At 41.1% G+C, this 23176-nt stretch overlaps 1 protein-coding gene across 2 annotated transcripts in view; it reads left to right on the top strand.

Moving 5' to 3' along the window:
* Window positions 1-1376: 1376 nt before the first annotated feature.
* LOC111156370 (piwi like RNA-mediated gene silencing 2) overlaps window positions 1377-23176 on the top strand; it is an 87513-nt gene continuing 65713 nt past the window's right edge. Inside the window, exons 1-8 of one of the 2 annotated variants that reach the window (XM_022517200.1) lie at window positions 1377-1475; window positions 15621-15857; window positions 17516-17603; window positions 17757-17895; window positions 18384-18590; window positions 19194-19304; window positions 21649-21766; window positions 22652-22776. In XM_022517200.1, the coding sequence (XP_022372908.1) occupies window positions 1377-1475; window positions 15621-15857; window positions 17516-17603; window positions 17757-17895; window positions 18384-18590; window positions 19194-19304; window positions 21649-21766; window positions 22652-22776 (1124 nt within the window). Of the gene's footprint in view, window positions 1476-15620; window positions 15858-17515; window positions 17604-17756; window positions 17896-18383; window positions 18591-19193; window positions 19305-21648; window positions 21767-22651; window positions 22777-23176 lie in introns of those variants that run through there. The other variant, XM_022517208.1, reaches the window with a different exon arrangement.

Genomic DNA, 23176 nt, shown 5'->3' with positions numbered 1-23176 from the left:
CTCTGCCTACTTGTGATCTCTGTCTGTCAAATACATTAAAAAAAAAATCTTTAAAAATGTTATTATACAGTTTGTTAACATTCACACCATTAAGGAATATTGAGTGTGACAATCTGATTTTGAATTTTCCCCGCCAAGGACATTGTGTCCCAAACTAAACAATTCCGTGTGAGACCCACAGTTCCCAAACTGTATCATGCATGGCAGGGTTCTGCAGTAAGCCCATGGGCCACCAGAGAATATTCTAAATGTTCTAGGGAAGCACTGTGATCCTCAACATCTGTGGGAAACTGAACCACTGGTATAAAGTCGATCATGGTTCCAACATTGAATTATTATACTATTAGTAGGGTCGTGTCTTTGCAAAGTTGGGTTTCCTGCTGTTGCTGTGATAAAAGGCACTAACTGTGTGAGAGATTTTCAATCTGATGCCAAGGTTTAAGAACACATATAGTACCCAGCATGTCCCATTAGCAAGTAATTATGGTTGCTTAAAAATAGAATAAAAGTATTATTTTTCTTTCCATTTATATGTATTATTTTTTCAAATGGCTATAAAGCGGTGACAGAATAAATATGTATTAAGATATTTGGACCTGACAAATTAATAATGGGACTTTTAAGTGTTTCTTTTGTCCTGAGTTGCTGTGAAAGAAATTACTCAGACACTAGGAACACAACTGATTAAATTTTATAAAAATACCCTTCTCCCTCTTGTACCGGATCCTTCTGGACAAATGGTCTGGGTGTGGCAAATAGTAAGTTTATAGTTACTGGAGTGGCACACAGTGGGGGGAGAATGATGAATTAGGCACCAGGGAGGAACCACTTCAGTCCTGTGGAAGGCATGGGAGAGGGCAGGACATTAATGATCTTTGTCTTCCAGAACTGCCTCTAGAGCTTCCCCACAAAAGAAAAGCATCCTGCTTCTCTCCACCTGTTGCAAGCCCTTGACACTGAACTGACTGCTAAGTTGGCCTCCCATTCGATCACCATTCCCTTTAATCTTAGCTAGAGTCTATCAGAAAAAGCAGAATCCGCTCCTAGCGCTGCCCCTTCCACACAAAACACCCAATAGCACCTCTGGATCTCACCATCATTCCCTAGCCATTGATCAGTTATCCCATGATGGATGGATGGTGTTTTGTGTGGTGGATGGATGAATGCCACTTGGCTGGTGGTGTGGACAGATAGAGGAGGGTAAACTGACTGCCGCCTAGCAGTCCCTCTAGAAACAAGGGCTAGGTTTGATTCTTGGAACAACACTTAGAACCCTAAGGATTACAATCCTGCTGGCAGGCTACATTGGAGATATTATCAGCCTGAACCCCTGACTGAGGTAGGGTCCTACTTGGGGGACCCAGCAGTTGGAAATCATGCTCTTTTTTTCTAGGAGCACTGTGAACACCTTTGGTTCATGGAAGCTAGGCGTTAACTTGCCTGCCTCCCCAGATCATGGTGACTTGCACTTAATGGTGAGTAATAAGAGACCGTAAGAACACTACCAGTAGGTCCTGTGGCTCTCAGACAACAGCAGAGATCTCTTCAAAATGAGGATGTCCTTTATTACTTGGAGATAACCAGCTTGTTACTCATGTGCATGCTGTAGGCAGTTATCTTCATGATAGGAGTTGTCCTATTAGAAAAAGTACTGTGAAATTTGTCCCTGAATTTAGCTGAAGTGATCAATGACACCACCTTGCCTCTGGAAGATATTCAGATAAGAACCCTTTCTTTCCAGTTCTTGACAAAATTTCTTTCAGAATAGCACCTGCTACATAATAAACTCTATATGGGTATTTGTTAAACAGCAAACACATAAACAAAACCAATAAAGCCTGTGATCTGTGTTATCCAAGTCTTCCCTAACCTTACTGTTTTTTTGGATTGCTTGATCAATCAATTACTGGGAGATGTATGTTGTCAACTTCCAGTTTGTCGGTGGGTTTTTTTTTTTTATTCATCAGTTTTTGTTTTATGTATTTTGATGCTGTGTTATTAGGTGCATATAACTTCAGAATGGTTAAAACTCCTTGAATCCTCCATCATTATTCATTGACCCACTTGTTCCCTAGTAATACTTTCACTTTAAAGTTATTTTAGCTGAAATTGATACAGCAGCACAAGATTCCTTTTTCTTTTCTTTTTTTAACATTTGACTTCCAACCTTTCTCTATTATTATGTTTTGTGTCTATCTCTATTTAATTAAATGTCATATTATTGGATTTTTAAAAAAGATTTTATTTATTTATTTGACAGACAGAGATCTCAAGTAGGCAGAGAGGCAGACAGAGAGAGAGGAAGGAAAGCAGGCTCCCCACTGAGCAGAGAGCCCGATGCAGGGCTTGATCCCAGGACCCTGAGATCATGACCTGAGCCAAAGGCAAAGGCTTTAACCCACTGAGCCAGCCAGGTGCCCCCTGGATTTTGTTTTTTAAATCTAGCCTGATAAGCCTTGCCTTTTACTTGGAAAGTTCAGTCTATTTATATTTATCATTATTACTAATACTGTTCAATTTATTTCTACCACTTAATTGGTACTTTCTCTTTGTCCAGATTTTTCTGTGATTTATTGCTCCTCTTTCTTGCCTTTTTGTTTGGATTAATTGAATTTTTTCTCATTTTTTCTTACTGATTGGAAATATATGCATTTTATTTCCTTAAATGCTTCTTAAAACAGGTGGAGAGAAGCAGTCTTAAAATAGGACTACCACATGATCCATATGATCTGCAACTTCATATGCGTGCATATATATTATTCAGCCATAAAAAAGAAGGAAGTCCTGCCATTTGTGACAACATGCGTGGAACTAGAGGGTATTATGCTAAGTGAACTAAGTCAGACAGAGGAAGATAAATACCATATGATCTCACTTACGTGTGTAATCTAAAAAACAAGCAAGGGATGCCTGTATGGCTCAGTCGGTTACATGTCTACCTTTGGCTCAGGTCATGATACCAGAGTCCTGGGATCAAATCCCACATCAGGCTCCCTGCTCAGAGGCAAGTCTGTTTCTCCCTCTCCCTCTGTCTGTTGCTCCTCCTGCTTGTGCCCGAGCAGACTCTCTCTCTCTCAAATAAATAAATAAAATCTTTAAAAAAAAATGGGCTAGATATAGAGAACAGACTGGTGATTGCCAGAGATGGGGAAGGGGATGGTGGTTGGGAGAAATGGATGAAGAGTGTCAAAATATACAAACTTCCAATTATCAAATAAATAAGTCATGGGATTTAATGTACAGAGTGCTGATTACAGTTAATAATACTGTATTGTGTATTTGAAAGTTGCTGAGAAAGTAAATAAGTTCTCATCACAAGAAGAATTGTTTTTTGTGATTGTATACGGTGAGAAGTGTTGAATAGACATATTGTGTGATCATTTCACAGTGTATACAAATATCAAATCATTATGTTGTACGCCCAAAACTAACATAAAGTTTTATTTCGATTATACCTTCGTTTTTAATTAAAATTTTAAATTTATGTTAATTAAGCTTCAATGAAAATTATTATTATATCTTTTTTTTTTTAAAGATTTTATTTATTTATTTATTTGACAGACAGAGATCACAAGTAGGTAGAGAGGCAGGCAGAGAGAGAGAGAGGAGGAAGCAGGCTCCCGGCAGAGCAGAGAGCCCGATGTGGGGCTCGATCCCAGGACCCTGGGATCATGACCTGAGCGGAAGGCAGAGGCTTTAATCCACTGAGCCACCCAGGCGCCCCTATTATATCTTTTTAAAGGGGAAAGAACATGAGCTGGGGTGGGGGGCACAGAGGGAGAGAGAGAGAGAGAGAGAAAGAATTTTTTTTTTTAAAATATTTTATTTATTTATTTGACAGAGATCACAAGTAGGCAGAGAGAGAGAGAGGAGGAAGCAGGCTCCCCACCAAGCAGAGAGCCTGATGCGGAACTCGATCCCAGGACCCTGAGATCATGACCTGAGCTGAAGGCAGAGGCCTAACCCACTGAGCCACCCAGGCACCCTGAGAGAGAGAGAGAATCTTAAGTAGGCTCCATGCAGGGCTCAATCTCATGACCCTGACGTCATGACCTGAGCCAAAATCAACAGACAGATGCTTAACTTACTGAGCCACCCAGGCACCTCCAATAAAAATTATGATTTTTTAAAGGATTTATTTACTTTTTTGAGAGAGAGAGCACAGAGGGAGAGGGAGAGGGAGCGAATCTTTAGCAGACTCCCCACTGAACATGGTGCCCCACACAGGGCTTGATCTCATGACCCAGAGCCGAAATCAAGAGTCAGGCACTTAACTGACCAAGCCACCCAGCCACCCCCCATAAAAATTATTTTTAAAAATTTTAATATGCATACTTACAGAGTGTAGAGTTAATTATTTTTACCCTCCTCCAGAACTTTATAATGCTTTAATTCAAATTAACATCCTCTTTACTTATATGTAATTTTTCTTTAAAAAAAAAAAAGATTTATTTATTTATTTGAGACAGAGAGAGAGCAGAGGGTGGACAGAGGAGGAAGCAGGCTCCCCACTGAGCAAGGAGCCCGATGCAGGGCTTGATCCCAGAACCCTGGGATCATGACCAAAGCCAAAGGCAGACACTTAAGCAACTGAGTCACCAGGCATCCCTATATGTTTTTTTTCTTCACCCTCGAAATCTGTTTTGTTTTTTTTTTTAAGTTCACTGTATTGAATACTTCTATGCCTCATTACAGATCCTCTCAGCCTTACCTCTCTTTATATAGCCGCTCTGTGGTAAACATCTCTGTGGGCACTTACCAGGTCTACACAGATAGAATCTGAAAATGCCTAGCCTCAGGCTTGCTCTGTGCATCTCCTGCCTTCTATACTGAGGCATCTATGTTGACGCCAAGGCATAGAAGAGCACTGGGACACCATGGTGCACCTAGAAAATATAAGGGGTTAACACTCTTTGAGGTGAGCCTTTGACCAAGGAAGAGGAGAGAATCAATGGATACATGCATCCCAAGTACTCTTCGCGGGAACATCCCCCAGGATGAGTAGTCTTGATATGTACATCATATGGTTTCTCAAATGGTCCTGAGTGATGGAAGAACCAGAACTTTGTAGCAGTGGCCAAATTAATCATGTATCCTTGATTGAGCGCTCCTGCCTTCCATCATTTCTCCATCCCTTACTCTTGTTCCCTGGGATCACACACAGACCAATAAAATCCTGGCACTGAAACTTTTATCTTGGGTTCTGTCTTCAGAGGAGTTCCTGCTAGGTTTCCCACCTATTAGACATTATTATTACTACTTTAAAAAAAATTATTTATTTATTTGAGAGAGAGAGAGAGAGAGCACGAGCACGAACGGGATGAGAGGCAGAGGGAGAAGCAGACTCCCCACTGAGCAGGGAACAGAGCTGGATCCTAGGACTCTGGGATCATGACCTGAGCTGAAAGCATCCGCTTAACCAACTGAGTCACCCAAGTGCCCCTATTATTATTATTTTATTCAGCCAACTACTTTATGACTCCTTTTCTCAGATTTTTCATTTTTCTTCATTTTAGTGTTTAGAAATTATTTAGTTGCTGGAGGTCAATCTCTCTTTTGTGTTTCTCTCAAAAATTTTTATTTTACTCTTGTTCTGGAAAGAAAATTTCACTAGATAATGCAATTTCTCTGTTGACAGCAATGTGTTGTTGTTTTTTCCTTAACCTTTCAGGCCTGTGGATATATCATACCACTGTCTTCAAGGCTTCTTGTATTGAGCCAATTTTCTTTCATTTGTAGGGAATGTGTTTTTTCTTAGATCTTATCTTTGGCTTTGATATTGTGCAGTGCAACTGTGATGCTAAGTGTAGATTTCTTTTTACTTTTCTGTTTGAGATTCCTTGGGCTTCTGATTCCAGAGATTTGTATCCTTCATCAATTCTGAAGAATTCTCAGCCATTAACTCTTTTAAATGTATCTTTCCTCTTTTCTCTATATTTCCTCCTGCTCAAAGTCTGTTGGATCTTTTGTTCTAACTTTGTTCTCCATGTGTCTCAACCTCTCATATTTTCCATCAGTGCTACATTCTGGGTAATTCTTTCAGATTACCCTAGTGATTCATTATGGGCCCCCCTCAGCCATGTCTGCTCTCTTGTGTCATATTCTCCCCTAGGTGTTTCATTTCAATTTTTATATTCTTCATTTTTAGAAGCTCTATTTTGGTTCTTTTCAAGTCTGCCTAGTTAATTTTGATAGACTTTGCTCTTTCCTCGTGATTTTAATTGTCATTTTTTACTTCTTAAAACATAGATTTATTTATAGTGTCCAGTGATCCTTGTTTTGAGATATTTGTGGGTCCGATTCTATTCACTGCAGTTTCTGCTTGTTTCCTAATGTGTGTATTTAAAACAGCTTTATTATGGTATACATTACATATCATAAAATTGACCCTATTCGAGTGTACAATTCAAGAATTTTTGGTAAATTTTTTGAGTGGTACAGACATCACCATAAATCAATTTTAGAACATTTTCATCACATTAATAAGATCCCTTGGGTTCATTAATAATAGTTCATCTTCATTATTACTCCCAGACCCAGGCAACTGCTTTTCTATACTCTGTTTCTACCCATTTGTCTTTTCTTTTTTTTTTTTTTTTTTAAGATTTTATTTATTCATTTGTCAGAGAGAGAGAGAGGGAGAGAGAGCAAGCACAGGCAGACAGAATGGCAGGCAGAGGCAGAGGGAGAAGCAGGCTCCCTGCTGAGCAAGGAGCCCGATGTGGGACTCGATCCCAGGACACTGGGATCATGACCTGAGCCGAAGGCAGCTGCTTAACCAACTGAGCCACCCAGGCGTCCCCCATTTGTCTTTTCTTGACTTTTCCTAGAAATGGAGTCATATAATATGTGGTATGTGTCCGGCTTCATTCACTAACATAATGCTTTTGAAGTTCATCCATGGCATGTGGCATAGTTTGTTCCTTTTTCCTGCTGAATTTATCCATTGTTTAGATATGCCACATTTTGCTTATCCATTCTCCGGTTGTCAGACATTCAGGCTGTTTTTAAGCTCTGGCTCTAATCGGTAATGCTGCTATGACATTCGCGTGCACGGTTTGTGTGGACATATGTTTTCATTTCTCTTAGGTAGTTACCAAGAAGTGAAGTTTTTGGTTCCTCCAGTAATTTTTTGTTCAACTTTTTGAGAAACTGCCAAATGTTTTCCAAAGTGGCTGCACGGTTTTACATCCCTAGCAGCACTGTATGAGGGGTTCTGGTTTCACCGCATCTATTTTGCGTCAGGCTTAACCTATTGACTGTGATGCTTTCAGCTAGGAATGCCTGGGGGCACCTGGCATTCACTGTACTACTTGTGGCAAAACCCCACAGATATTTCCTGGACTAGAGCCAGTATTGTGGTTCTTAGGATTGCAAGACCCATTTCAGCAACAACCATTAAGGGACTTAAAAAAAAAAAAAAGCCCAAAGTTTATTACCCACAAGTCCTGGAGGGTACACAGTATGCCTGAGAGCCACACAGCAAGGTCTAGGGGACAGAGAGGAAGGAGAGAGATGAGGTGTGTGTGTGTGGCGGGGTGGGGGTGGGGGACCTGGGGTTCTGTCCTTATTAGGATCAAGGGTGGGTTTTTTGTGGGATTACTCTTTATTAGGTGTATTTAAAACATAAGAGCATGGGGTGGCCGACTGGCTCAGTTGGTGGTGCATGTGACCCTTGATCTCAGGGTTTTGAGTGTGAGCCTCACACTGGATGTAGAGATTAGTTAAAAATAAAATCTTTGGGGTGTCTGGGTGGCTCAGTTGGTTAAATGTCTGCCTTGGGCTCAGGTCATGATCCCAGGGTCCTGGGATCAAGCCAGAGTTATGCCCGCCCCCCCTGCTCAGCTGGGGGTTGGCTTCTCCCTCTCTCTCTCTCTGCCTCCCCTCTTCCCCGCTTTGTGCTCTCTTTCACTCTCACAGATAAATAAATAACATCTTAAAAAAAATTTTTCAACAAAAACAAAACATAAGAGCAGGAAATAGGGAGTAGGTAGGGAAAAGCAGGAGCACTCAAGAAGTTGGAGTTGGACAAGGCTTTCCTAAGGGGAACTTCATGGATACAGACAGCCTGGCTCCTTATCTAGTTGTTTATCTGGCAATAAAATTAGTTTGAGATGCATGTCTTTGAAATGGATGCCTCAGCAATCAAAAGCTTAATGTCAGTTATTTACACTTCAGCATTCTTGTTGACATTTATTATAGGCAGCTAGATCTTCCTCAACAAAATACCACAGATGTGAGGTGTGGTGAAGGCGGTGCTTAAACGCAGACATTCAAGGGGCGCCTGGGTGGCTCAGTTGGTTAACCCACCAGCTCTTGATTTCCGCTCAGGTCATGATTTCAGGGTTCTGAGACTGAGCCCCAAGCCAGCTCTGCACTTAGCAGGGAGTCTGCTGGAGAGTCTCCCCCCTCTGCCCCTCCCCCAACTTGTGCGCTGTGCGCACACACTCTCTCTCAATCTTTTTTTTTTAATTAAAAAAAAATTTTTTTAGGGGTACCTGGGTAGCTCGGTCATTAGGTGTCTGCCTTTGGCTCAGGTCATGATCTCAGGGTCCTGGAATAGAGCCCCACATACAGATCCCTGCTCAGCGGAAAGACTGCTTCTCCCTCTCCCACTCTCCCTGCTTGTGTTCCTTCTCTCAGATAAATAAAATCTTAAAAAAAATTTTTTTTTTAATTTTAAAGATTTTAAAATGTATTTATTTGAGAGAGAGTGAAAGCGAGAGAGAGAAAGAGAGAGAGAACACACAGAGGGAGAGGGAGAAGGAGAAGCAGACTCCCACTGAGCAGGGAGCCCACCATGGGGCTTGATCCCAGCACTACAAGTTCACAACCTGAGCTAAAGGCCCACGCTTAACCGACTGAACCACCCAGCTGCCGCTCAAATAAATAAATATAAAAAGAAGAAGAAGAAGAAGAAGAAGAAGAAGAAGAAGAAGAAGAAGAAGCGGTGCATGATCAAGGTTCTGGCAAACTCCTTTCTGGTGAAAGCCTTCCTTGGCCTCCAGAGATAGCCACTTTCTTGTTGTGTCCTCACAAGGTCTTTCCTTTTGGCTTGCAGGGAGAGAAAGTGACATTTCTGGTGTTTCTTCCTCTTCTTAATCCTATCAGAATGCAGCCTCTACCCTTATGACTTCATTTAACCTTAATTATCTCTGTCCTGTCTCCAAATGCAGTGACATTCGGCAGCAGGTTTCAACATAAGAATTTAGGGAGGGCAAAATTCAGTCCATAACTTCCTGCTCTGTGGATTCCCAAAATTCATGTCCTTCTCACATGCAAAACGTATTCACCCCATCCCAATGCCCCCCCAAAGTTTTAACCCATTACAGCATTAACCCCAGTCCAAAGTCTCATCTGGATCTAAATCAGGTAGGGGTGACAAGTGAGGTTTCATTCATCCTGAGGTAATACTCTTCTCCAGCTGCAAACGTATAAAGAAGAAACAGCTTTGCCTCCCAGGCTTGGGGTGGGAGTGCCAGCCCTGAAGGTCTCTGAGTCACCTTTGGGTTCTATCCTTTCTTTTTTTTATTCTTCCCTCTTCTTAAAGGATAGGTCATGCTGAATAGCTCTATTGTCCTGTCCTCTAGAGTCCCAGAAGTCCAAAAGTCTTCTTTCTTTCAGCCCATCTCTTTTCCTTTTGATTCAAACTGGCAGTGTCTCTGCGGATATAATCCCATCTTTACTCCTAGCTTCTGCTGAGATAGCTGATTATCTCCACAGATAATCATGGATAATCTCCTAATGGGGTGGATTGTCTAGCCACACCCTTGGTGTCCTCTCCAGAACCAGTTTTCTCATTTTTGCAATATAGATAGGTTGAGAACATTCTAAATCTTCAATTTCTGATTCCTTTTCACTAAATTTTTCCTTCAATTTATCTCTCTCTTCTCACATTTTACTAGAAGCAGGAAGGAGAAGTCAGGTCTCACTTTCAACATTTTGCTTAGAATTTTAGAGTTAAGAATTTGCTTAGAAGCAAATTTTAGAATTTGCTTAGTTCATCGCTTATGAGTTCAATCTTCCACAAAATACTAGACCACAATTCAACCAGGTTCTTTGCCACTTTATAACAAGAATCACTTTTCCTCTAGTTTCCAATAACGTGGTCTTCATTTCAGTCTGAGATCTTACCAGAAGCACCTTTAATATCCATAATTCTACCAATAGTTTTTTTCAGGGCAATCTAGGCTTTTTCTAGCACGCACCTCCAAACTCTTCCAGTCTACATCAACCACCCAGTTCCAAAGTCACGTTTCTATGTACTTGTTACAACAGCATCCCACTTCATGGTTCCAAAATCTGTTATTAGTCAGGGTTCTCTGGAGAAAAAGAACCATTAGGATACACACATGGCTGTTCCAAATGGAAGGCTAATGGGCTCAAGACCCAGAAAAAGTCAGTGTTTTAGTTTGAGTCTGAAGGTGGGGAAAAGTTCTGTCTCAGTTCAAAAGCACGCAGGTAAAGAGGAATTTTTTTATTCCAGAGAGAATTAGCCTTCTTGTCCTAATCAGGCCCTCACCTGATTGGCTGAGGCTCACTTATATTACAGAGGGCAGTCTGCTTTATTCAGATATCAGTTCAAATGTTGAGCCCGTCCAAAACACAGAATAATGTTTGACCAAATCTTTAGGCACTCCAGAGATGGCACAGTCAAATTGATTCATAAAATTAACCATGACAGGTATTATCTGTTTTTCTTATTATAGCCATTCTAGTGGGTATGAAATGATACCTCATTGTGGTTTTAGTTTGTATATCCCTAATGACTAATGATATTGAGCATATTTTCATGTGCTTATTAGCTATTTTTGTATCTTCTTTGGTGAAAGATCAGTTTAATCACTTACCTCCCTTTTTTTTTTTTAAGATTTTATTTATTTATTTGAGAGAGAAGGAGAGATCACACAGGAGCTGGGAGGAGGCCAGGGGCATAGGGAGAAGCAGACTCCCTGCTGAGCCTGGGATCATGACCTGAGCCAAAGGCAGACACTTAATTGACTGAGCCACCCACGAGCCCCACCTTCTACTTTTTAATGGGGTGTTTTGTCTCCTAATTGAGCCTAGTGAATGTGTGTATTTAAATGTGCACTCGTATATTTTAAATTTAAATTACAAAAAACAAAAGAACAGTTCACCCATTTTGATTCTAATGTGTTTTGTGATTTGTTTATTTTTCTTGTGACCTCATATCTATTGACACTGTATATGGGAGCTTTGGGGCCCGTTTGAAGCTGTATTTCTCCTGGGAGGATCTGTATTTACCCCTACCTGGAACCCAGAGGTACTGCAGACATAGGTCTACTTCCACTTAAATCCTCCCTATAGTTTCTAGGCCAAACAGGCAATGTAATTTTCTGCCCTTGATCTTGCTGTGGCGGTGGTGACTTTATTTTATGAACAAAAATAATCTGGAAATGTGGTCAGAATGGAAGTAGTTACGGGGACAAAGGGCCAGAGTATTTGAAGTCATGATGTTGGGTACCCCAATAATGGGTCCATGGTCAAAGGAGCAAGAGTGATACAAAGCGAAGGTCAAGCCAAACTTTATTTCGCGCCAAGCATCAAGAATCAAACCGACTGTCAAACAGACCGGTCAGGGCCGCCCCTTACAGAGAGGGCGACCGCTCCCTGCCTCACAGACTAACTTTTATAGAGCAAAGGCCATTTGGTTGGGCCTGGCCACACACAGGTGGCGAATGAGATTGTAACACACAGAGAAAGCTGCACAGTCATGCTAGGTCACACATGGGTGGCCAATTGAATTACAATTCACCCCATAGTAGCTATTTGAACTAGCCTATCACCTTAGTCAGAATTGGCGCTCAAAAGGCGGGGCCCACACTCCTTGGTAGCTAGGGAGACAGTGTGTGCGCTTTACTGATTGGATGTCTCCACCTGACCCGACTCATCCCTGCATTCGGGCCGTTATCTCCACCTGACCCTTGTATTTGGGCTTTGTTACCTTACAATGATTGCCTGGGAAAAATCCAGATTGCTTATAGTTACAGGTCATCCTCCCCCCTAGCCTTAGAGCCTGGCAGTGCCAAGTGGACAGAACTGAACATTATGAGAATATCATTGATAATTTAATTTTAAATACTTAAAACAGTATGATGTATGTGTGCTGTTTTTAATCAATATCCTAGAAATGGTTAATTAGCAATTGAAGTACCCCGATGGGGAATATAAACTCCAGGAGAAGTTGACTAGGTTTTGAAAGATTCTAAGCAGATGTCCACACCTTACACAGCTACGACCGTCTTTATCTCCACTCAACACCAATACCATATGGATTTTTCTTTATAATGTATGAATTGGCTAGAAACACTGTACAGAGCCACCTACTCTTGCACAAGATATAGAAAACTAGGGGACCCTAGATACTCCCTTTGTACTGCATATTACCATTACTCTCTGTAATGATGCTCCTGGTTTATGTTCCAAAACTGTCAGCTTCAGAACATTTTCTGAGAATTGCTATTGTGAAGATCTTCTGAATCCTCCCCCTAAGATATTGTTTTCTAGGCACAGAATGAATCTTTCATGAAAAGTTTGGTCAAAGTACCTAAAAGGACAGGGAGCTGGGACTTTACTAAGGTTACAAAACAATTTGTATTGCTGTTTTTGAGCGTACTTGCTACTAATAGTTGCCTGGGCAACAAAATTCTACCTACTATGTAATAGAAGAAAATAGTAACATTGAAAGGTAGGAAGGTTGTAGAGTAGAAGAACTTAAAATGTTACCTTTAAACAAAAAATACCTTCAGAGTAAATGGGTATCTTGCCAGTTAGATCCGTGCTTTGTAAATCCTCCTGCGCCAGTACTTTTCAAACTCTATTCTGATTTGACAAGAGGAGAGTCCTTGAATGTATGGATTAAAACAAGGTATGAGGAATCTGAGGTTTGGAAAAGCCTCTAATGATAGTCCATGCCGAGCATTTGCCTGTCTCTACAGCATCAGCCGAGGTTTCTTGAACCTTGACCCCAACCACCTCCTAAAACCTGGGGTTGGAAGGGTGTATAGTTATTTGCCAAAATGTTTGGAGAAGGGTGAGAAGTCCATATTTCTTTGGGTGAAAATACTCTGTAATTACAAAATTAACCACTAATACCTTTATATAGTTTGGAGAAAGCTTTTCTTGGCTTACAGATTCAGACATCAATAAATAAGAATAGCAGGCAACATTTATTGCAGGCAACCTTCTTATTGTGGTAATTTATGTACATCATCTTATTAATGTATGTACATTTCCATACACCCTATGAACGGATGCTTTTATTCCTATTTTATAAAGAAAGCGAGGCTCAGAGATAATTAGGTATTTGAACGTAAACTCAAGCTTACCCTTGCCTATAGTCTTATATCCTCTGGGAAAGATGGGGCAAGTCGACTTCATTATGGGCAATTTTTTTTTTTTTAAGAGTTTATTTGTAAGAGAGAGCGAGCCAGTGAGCGAGCACACACTCAGGCAGGAGGAGCAGCAGGCAGAGGGAGAAGCAGACTCCCTGCTGAGCAAGAAGCCCGATGCAGGACTCCACATCCGGGGGGTCCTGGTATCAGGACCTGAGCAAAAGGCAGACACTTAACCGGCTAAACTACCCTGACCTCCCTGAGCAAATGTATTTATGGGAGTTGCCCACAGAACAGACTTCAGATGTTGGAAACATAATACTTTCAATGCTTAGGCTTAGTCCTAACTTCCAGATCCCCATCTCAAACGCCCTTTTGGGGATGAAACTTCTGTAGACCAAAGCTGCTAGAAAGGGAGAGGTTCTTGTCAAAGAGGAGCCAATGAGATGGATGAATCCTGTGAGTGGCACGTCGTTTGGCCAATGGGGTGAGCCCCTAAAGCCCCGCGAGAGGACCGGAAATTGGCCTGGAGCATGTTGGCCCTTCGGCGTGTTGGTGCGTTAAGCGCTGTGTTCTCCTGAGGGCCAGGGGACCCTGGCGACGGCTCGAGCCTGCTGTGTGGACCGAACGGAGGTTTAGAAGGCCAGGGAAGGCCAGGTAGCCCTGCTGCAGGCTGTGTGGCCTTACGCTCAACCCCGCGGTAGCGAGCAGGGATCCTTCCGGCCCAGTACGGACCCTCCGCCCGCCACCACCCCAAACCCTCCTCCACCTCATCCCCACCCCCACCCCTACCTCCATCCCACCCCCACCCCCACTTTCGCCCCATCCCCACCCCACTCCATTGCCACCCCCATCCCCACCCCACCCCCACCCCGGCACGAGAGACTGGGCCCCAGGTGGGACCAGGCCAGAGGGGGGAAGTCGTTATTTGACGCCCAGTGTGTAGGAGAAACGCAGGACCTGTAAAAAGGTATAAAGGTTGTGGCCCAAGGAGAGAGGGGACTCCTGCTGGGTCTGAGAGAACTGGAGAGTTATTTGGATGGAACAGTGGGTGGGAACCCCAGCAAAGCTATTGGTTTTGGGACTTTCCTCTGAGGTGGGGGTCTAGGGTAGGATTTGCCTTTAGGGGCTTCCCTTCTGGTTAGGCCCCCAATCATAGTGCCCCAGCCCAGAGCTGGCACCTGGAGAGGTGGGGAAGGTAGGCCTGGCCCCAGGCCTTTCCCTGTTGCACATTTTAGGTAGCCAACTCTGCTAACTAATCGAAGGAGAAAAGTCCACATTTAGGGAGGGCCTTTTGGAGTACGGGCCAGAATCCACAGAAGTGATGTAGAGGTGAGGGAGGAGTGGAGAGGAGAGGATTCCAGAGATCTTGTAATTGGCAGGTGTTACAGCGCTCCTCAGTGTGTACCAGTTGGGCAACTGATTCTTTGGGTGATGCTAGGAAGATGTGAGCAAAGAGGCCAGGCTGACCGAAAAGGAGTTTAAGCAGTTAAAGGAGAGAACTATGGTGTCCTTTAGGGAAGCGAGGCATATCCTGCCATTTTTGTGTAAAAGAGAATAGTCCAGTTAAAAATTTAAAAAAAAATTTTTTTTTTTTTTGCCAGATCCTGAACTGCTTCCACCTGTAATATTGATTTGGGAATTCTGTCGGTCTTGTCAATGCTTAAGGCAGGTTTGCAAATGTTAAGAAGAGGTTTATTTGTCAGTTAAGGATTCTTTGGGGCTCATGAGTGGGTCAGGGCGATGAAGGGAGCTCTTTAAAGAAGGACTCCTGAATTCTATAGGTTACAAAGTGGTTTTGAAGAGGCTTAGTGGATCTACATCCTAGAGACCTCAGTTCTGACAGAGTTTGAAAAAGGAGTTTTATAGAGAGGAATTGGATAAAGATTCAGAGATGGAACTACAGAGATCCAAGGGGAAGATGGGAATAATTTAATGTGAACTGGCTCATAAACCAAAATCATGTTCATACATTAAAAAGTGTTTCCTTGTACAACAGGTGGTTAACTTACAGGACTGAGTTCTCTGAGAGGCTGTTTGGGTAGAAAACGTATGTAACTTTGACGAGAGCTTGGCTTTTAAGGGCTTGCTGCTAGAGAGTGTTTAGAATATTCCAGGCTAAATAGACCTTTTGAAGTGAATATGATATAGGAGGTTGGTTGTATTACTGGTCTGACCTAAAGAAACCTTTTAATGCTTTGTGAGTCTGTCTTGAAGGAAGAGGAAAACAGTTGGAAATCTTTAATCTGTATAAAATGCCGGCAGGTAATTGATCAGAACAGGATTGACATCGGTATTCTCTGCAGCCTTTCAATGGATCCTGTCCGACCACCCTTCAGGGGCACTTCTGTGCACCCATCTCACTCTGTACGGATGCCAGGCCCTTGGCTGCAAGCTCCCAAACCTTTGGACTCAGCTCTGGGCAGGGCAGGACCTGCAGGCAGAGGCCATGTGTTTGGAAAGCCAGGGGAACCAAGCCCACGGAGTGGGCCAGCGCAAAGGGTAAGACCCTGTCTGGATGCACAGTAGCAGTATACAGCTTATCATCAGAGGGAATAACAGGTTTATAATAACTGTGCAGCCCTATATGAAAAAAATTTGGGTTTTTTTTTTGTTGTTGTTCATTCGTTGGTTGGGTTGTTTGTTTGTTTGTTTTCTGGGCATATATTTCAAATCCTAGAGTTGTGAGTTTAGAAAAAGTGCCTCATAAAGAATGCTAGATAGACTTGGGTATGGACCTCAGTCCTCTAGCTTCTATAGGTATAAATATATATATGTACGTAAATGACAGGTTTAAAGATACTGCTTTTGAGTGTTTAGATTTTTCCCTTGAGTTTGGTTCTATGGTATTAGCAGCCATTCCTGCTTCTGAGGTAATAATTATTAAGGAGTTTCCTCGTAGAGGGCTCTGCCCAAATCTTAAAGAAAAAGATCCTCAGCTTATGCTTCTAATGTGTGTACAACTGCATATATGTACATTCTTAATCTTCTAATTTATAGTAATATTAAGAATGGTATTTGTCTATAATTAAGAAATCTCAAAGAATAAAGAGTTAACAAATATAGGGAGAACCTGATAATGCAGTTATGACAGTTTTAAGTAGACAGTGTCAAATGTAATGTTCTGTAGGCAGAAGAAAAGATGACATTTGTATTTTTTTTCTTTGATGACTTGCTTGAGTCTATTGGTGGCAGCTCTAGTTGGTATAACACCAGTAAACTTTCAAGACTGCCACAGGAAAACAGTAGCAAGTTTTGTTGCAGGTTGTTTTAAAATACCCAAACCTTAGGTTCTTTTAAATGGTCTGTTTTGGTTTTTTTTTTAAGATTTTATTTATTTATTTGACAGAGATCACAAGTAGGCAGAGAGGCAGGCAGAGAGAAAGAGGGGGAAGCAGGCTCCCTGCTGAGCAGAGAGCCGGATGTGGGCTTTGATCCTAGAACACTGAGATCATGACCTGAGCCGAAGGCAGAGGCTTTAACCCACTGAGCCACCCAGGTGCCCCAATGGTCTGTTTTTTTTCTGAAAATTTATGAGCTAGTACACATGTTCCCTGTTACCTTGGATATATAGGAAACAAACTAGAAAAAATTACTCTGTACATCAAATCATGGACTATACTTGTATTTATGCTTAAAAACCTACGATGACATAGTTAGTATTAAAAGTGTTTATTAAAACTACTTAAAGGGGCACCTGGGTGGCTCAGTTGTTTAAGCTCCAACTCTTGGTTTCAGCTCAGGTCATGATCTCAGGGTTGTGAGATCGAGCCCCGTGTTGGGCTCCATGCTGGGCATGAATCTGCTTGAGATTCTCTGTTTCTCTTTATCTGCCCCTCCGACCTCTAAAAAAACTACTTAAATAATTTGTATGAGGTATTTTTATTCTTTATTATAACATGTATAACATTCAACGATGATTTTTATTATTTACCAAGACTTTTTAAGAAAACCATCAGTGTTTCTGGGTGTCTTGTTGTTATTAGAAACATCTTTATTATGTCTTCTTAAACACTTCCCTCCGTGTGTTACAGAACGTGTGTCGCATGCAGTCATTGAAATAACACTGTTATTTCACCTTAGAAATGAAACACATTCCACATCTTAGAATAACTGTTGAAATATATTTTCGAGTAACTCTACCTATTAACTTTCCATAGGAATCTGTAGGTTTGGTCTCTATGTTCCGAGGACTGGGCCTTGAGACAGTGTCCTGGACCCCTCTGAAACGGGAAATACCTCCTTTAGGTATGTGGGAAACTAACTTGAAAAAGAAGTGTGGTAGTGTGTATGTATGATTGCTTTGTTCTCAAAGACATACAATTTATCCTAAAAAAAAAAATTGTACTTTATAACACCTTCATCTCACAGTGATAGTTGGGTTTTGGCCCTTCCTTCCAGGTAGAGGCATTTTAGGTCGAGGTTTGTCTACCAGTATGGTGCGCAAGGACAAAGAAGAACCCCATCCCACTTTTCCGGATCGTTCTGTGTTGGCAGCTGGGGGTAGCAAGATAGCAGAGGCCTGCGTTGGTTGGAATAGGTGGGTAAAGTTGCTTTCAAGGGTAATTGTCAGATTCAGATGCAATATCTTATAAGCCCAAAGAGAAACTCTGAAAAGGGTCGTATTATCTTATAAACAGTGCATGGTTTTATATTAAAGAATGGATATTTTCCAAGAATAATCAGTAGCCACTGATCCAGTCAGTCACAGGAAAAGGGTAAAAAGCAGTCCTTTGCTGGCCAGTTTATAACTCCATTTGCCCTATTAAGTTAACATGGTTCTGGTGGTTCTTTAACCTGATTCACTCTTCCATCTCAATTCTGCCCATGGGAATTGACTTTGAGAGTCAGTATTAATAGCAATTAGTGAATGAGGCATATTTGGATCTGGAGAGAATCCCAAGATTTGGGTCCCTTTTGCTGACTCCTTCAGGAAAAGAATGTAAACTTGGAGGAATCATTTAGATGGGGTATAGATAGTAGCATGGTTGAGAGAGTCTTGATTTGCTTCTCTTTTCAACATTTCAGAATGCTTGGAAGAGGGAATTCGGATACATCTTTCTTACCTTTGGGAAGAACAGCTGGTGGTATAGGCAGAGGAGTATACAAGGCTCCTGGTGTTCTCGGCCTGACTTCTCGGGATCCTACCCCGCTGTCCTCACCACCACATCTGCCCCCATCCTCACCACACCCTCTGGATCACTCTCTACTTGGAACTGTAGAACACAAGGAAAAGTAAGTCTGGAGTACCACCTTCTCTGCTTGATAATGATGTGGGAGGAGGCCTTCTCATAATATTGTAAACATTCTTTCTGTTGTGTCTAAAAGCCTTTGTGGGTGGTAGGTACTGCAAGGTTGTTTATTTTGTTTTTTTGGGGGGTTGTGCCAGTGGGGAGAATAACAAAGAGGTGGGAGAATTCCTGATGAATTGAAACGGGGTTGATGGTTTAAGTAGTATGTACCAGAGAGTAGATTCAAATGATTTTTCATTTCCTTCTCAATTCAGACATAGCCAGTTCTTTGTCACATCGAAGATTAGGAAATCATCTAGGAAAGATATTTCAACAGTTCATCTTTTTTAGTGGAACTAATTCTTGTGTTCTTAGTTAGCTGGCCTCAATTATTCCATTGATATTACCAAGGCAAAGAGGGTAATATTGCTTCTCTAGTTAGAGATTGCTACGAACTTAGTCTCTAGCCTTCAAAGCTTGTTTTTGTGTGACTTGTGTAAGCTAAGTGTAAGGTATTACTTAGTGTTTTTTTCCTCTCTTTTTTAATTTGTGGCATGAGTTGTTTGCATTTTTGTTTTTGATATATATACATGGTTTTATTTTCCAGAGAGCCTTTTGTGAAGCAAGGCTCAAAAGGAACACCACAATCTTTGGGATTGAACCTTATCAAAATACAGTGTCATAATGAAGCAGTTTATCAATATCATGTGACTTTCAGGTATGCACAACTTTTTTTCTATGTATTCACTTTTTAGAGAAAATTAATGAAATAATTTCCCTGGGATAACTGAGTATTTTTCTCTGTGATTCCTGATGAATGTCCCTCCACAAACTCAGATCCTTGTGATAAATTTAGTGTTAAATTATTCATGTTTAGCTCTATTACCATTTCAGGTTTTAACTTAGTAGGTGCCACTTTATACACCTGTAAGGCAGATTTGCTGTGAAGTTGGTGAAGCTTAAGGTCAGGGCCTTTTACTTGCATAGACCCCTTCCATAATATTTTAACCCATTTTATATGTGCAATTTTATATTCCTGTTCTTAAAGGGAAACTCCTCCCCACCCCACTGGTATAAGACCCACACCTCACAAAACCTGGACCCTGCTTGCATAAGTCTCATACCATACCACTGGCTCTCCAGTGACAGTCTAGGGTGAAATTTGAGGGTGAAAAAATCAGAATAACATTAATCTTATAGTAATACTTTGAGTGTTTCTCATACTTCTTAAAAATTAAGAATTCATGTCAGTTTGTGTTCTCTTTTCAAATCTCAGGAAGGGAGCACTTGAGTAGCTCAGTTGTTAAGCATCCAGTTCTTGATCTCAGCTCAGGTCTTGATTTCATGGTTGTGAATTCAGGTCCTGTGTTAAAATCTCAGGAGAGTCATTAGCTAGAGAATATTAGCTGGAGTTGTGAAAATGAATGAGTGTTTTGGAGTATCTGTGGAGAGAAAATAGGAAGATGGAAGACTGATTTTGAAGCACAGGTGCTAATTGGTGTAAGAGGAGTAAGTGGAGTGAAGGAGAAAAGAAAGGAACAGTTACGGGAAATATCCTGAAGATAAATTATAAAGACAAAAGACAGCTCCTTTGAATGAAGAGGAGGCAGTTGATTTTGGCCTCAGAAAAAAAGTTACTGAATTTACTCTGAAGAACACCCTTGCTGATTTTCTAGTAGCTTTGTTAGAGTTATGGAGAAAAAACTAGACTAAAAGAACCAAGGAGCACACAGGCAATGGGAAATAGTCAGTGAATTGGCCACTTACGTAACAAGTATGTAAGAGAAATGAGAAATGGATTGATAATTAAAGAGAGTAGCAAGATTGCTTTAAAGCTGAGCACATGTGGTAGGTGAAGAGAAGGAGCTAAAAAAAAAGTGGGGGGGTGAAATTTAACCCCTGAGAGGGAAGGGTAGTGGAAATGGGCCTGCTCTGGAACATAAACAGATGAGCATTAATGAGAGGGAAGAACCTTTTTCTGGAAATGGATTGATAAATGTTAATGAAGCAGAAAGGAATGTGAGTCCTCACGGGTCTCTCCATTGACTGGATAGTGGAGAAGACATGGATTCTATAAATTTCAAGATCGTAGGTCTAGACCTTTGAAGCCATGATATAAAGAGCATGCCAGACCATTCAGAGGATACTGAGAAGATGTATTGTAGTAGACTCGTTATCCTATGGCTTTCCTTGTATTATGTGAAGGAAGTCCAGAGAGACAATTTAAAATACTGTGTTTAGGGCATAGCGCCATTCATGTAGATGAATTTTTGGAGAAGCATTTTGAAATGTGATACTAGCATATGAATGTTTACTTTTGGGGACAGCTGTATTGGATTATTGATTGATTTTTTAATCTTTCATCATGTACTTAAACATACTTAACCCTTTTTAGCCTTAGATTTGTTTAAACTTTATAGTTGTACAACAAGGGTATATGTTATTAATCTGAAATGGGACAGCCATTGTACTAAGTAGCTACTGGAGCTTTTCAAAGCTGTAAGATTTGTGACAATGAATCAATAAAAAGTAGAAATTGCCACAAGTGAAAAAAAGTTATTTTTAAAGTGTATATTTCTGCAGCCTCTAGAGCAGGGATTGGCAGAGTATGGCTGGCCTGCAGGGCAAATCTGGCCCACTGCCTGTTTCATAATAAAACTTTACTGGAACATAATCAGGCCCATTGGTTTTCATATTGTCGATGATGCTTTCATGCATGTTGGCCAAATTGAGTAGAGACTATGTGGCCTGTAAAGACTAAAATATTTGCTATCATGCCCTTTACTGAGAAAGTTTTCTGACCTCTTGTCCAAAGTCAGGAAGAAGGTACACTGGCATGTTAAGGCAGTTGTCTTTGGGTGGTGGAATTACAGGTTTTTTTCCTGTGAGCAGGTATTGGGTTGAAATTCCTTTCATAGTCGATATAGTTGAATTTTAATATGACCACTAGATGGAGCAGTAGTTACAATTGACTGGTTCTCTACCAAACCTGTTAGAGAGCAGTAGTAAAAATTGCTGGCCATTTAAGCAAACTGAAGTAAATCCTCTCTATTGTCTTCTAGCCCCAATGTGGAGTGCAAAAGCATGAGGTTTGGCATGTTGAAGGACCATCAAGCTGTCACCGGAAATGTTACTGCTTTCGATGGGTCCATTCTCTATCTGCCTATTAAACTTCAACAAGTAAGACCAAAGAGGAAATAGATTTTGGATTGAAACCTAAGAGAGTTCTGGCACTTTGAGTGGTAGAAAATCATAGACATCCTGATGTTTGAGTTTTACTTAGCTATTCTTAGAGGAAAGACAGGCTTTTCCATAACAACGAAATGTCAGACAAGGGACGCCTGGGTGGCTCAGTGGGTTAAACCTCCAGGTCATGATCTTGGGGTCCTGGTCTCAGGCCCCGCATCAGGCTTTCTGCTTAGTGGGGAACCGGCTTCCCCCACTCTCTCTCTGCCTGCCTCTCTCCCTACTTATGATCTCTCTGTCAAACAAATAAATAAAATCTTAAAAAAAAAAAAAAGAAATGTCAGACTAAAAGACTTTCATCTGAATTCTTCAAGAAGTTTCTTCTCACATAAGAGGAGTGGTTGGAAGCCTTTGACCTCAGTGACAGAGAATGGCTTAAGATTTGAGATGGTGGGAAGGCATCTATCTATTGCTAGTCAGTCCTCTTACCAAAATCTTTTTTTTTTTTTTTTAAAGATTTTATTTATTTATTTGACAGAGAGAGAGAACACAAGTAGGCAGAGCAGCAGGCAGAGAGAGGGCAGGCAGAGAGCAGAGAGCCCGATGCGGGACTCGATCCCAGGACCCTGAGATCATGACCTGAGCCACAGGCAGAGGCTCAACCCACTGAGCCACCTAAGTGCCCCACCAAAACCTTTTTTTAAAAACCCTAGTTGTTATGCTATGATTTGGGCCAGTGTGGACAGGCAAAATAAGGGGCAAGTAGAAAATATATTTCAGACATTTTAGTATTTTCTAGAACACGATTGAATTAGATTAGGGCTTGGTAGTTTTTGTCTTTTTTTTTTTTTTTTTAACTTGCATATATTTATTTGTTAGGTTCTTGAGCTAAAAAGTCAAAGGAAAACTGATGGCGCAGATATCAACATTAAGATTCAGTTGACAAAGATTTTGGAGCCCTGTTCCGACTTGTGCATTCCCTTCTACAATGTTGTTTTCCGTCGGTGAGGAAACAGCTTATTTTCTTTAATCTCAGTCTTATATTTGTAACAGTGCTCTTCAAGAAGCTTGGATGGTGTTATACCCCACACATATAAAGATGAGTTTGGAAACATTTAATAAATAAATGGATGGTATTGAGGCTAACTTACTGAAAAGTTATGTTAAATGATTAGTAAGATTTGGGTAAAATGAAGGTAGGTTTCAGGTGGCTGGTTGGGTTCCTTTGGAATCATTCGTGAACTTTAAAAGCAGATGTTTATATTGCATAATTTCATGTTGTTACTGATGGGGCTACTTAATGTGGTAGGGTGCAAAAATTTTTGCTGGAAGAATTTTTTTCCACGTCTCTTGATTTTTGGATTCACACAGCTCATAATTGTTTTTACTTTTTATAAGACCTAG

This window comes from Enhydra lutris, unplaced genomic scaffold (assembly GCF_002288905.1).
Source record: "Enhydra lutris kenyoni isolate GAN:26980312 unplaced genomic scaffold, ASM228890v2 scaffoldscaffold3, whole genome shotgun sequence".
NCBI lineage: Eukaryota > Metazoa > Chordata > Mammalia > Carnivora > Mustelidae > Enhydra > Enhydra lutris.
This window is presented reverse-complemented; position numbering and strand designations above follow the sequence as displayed.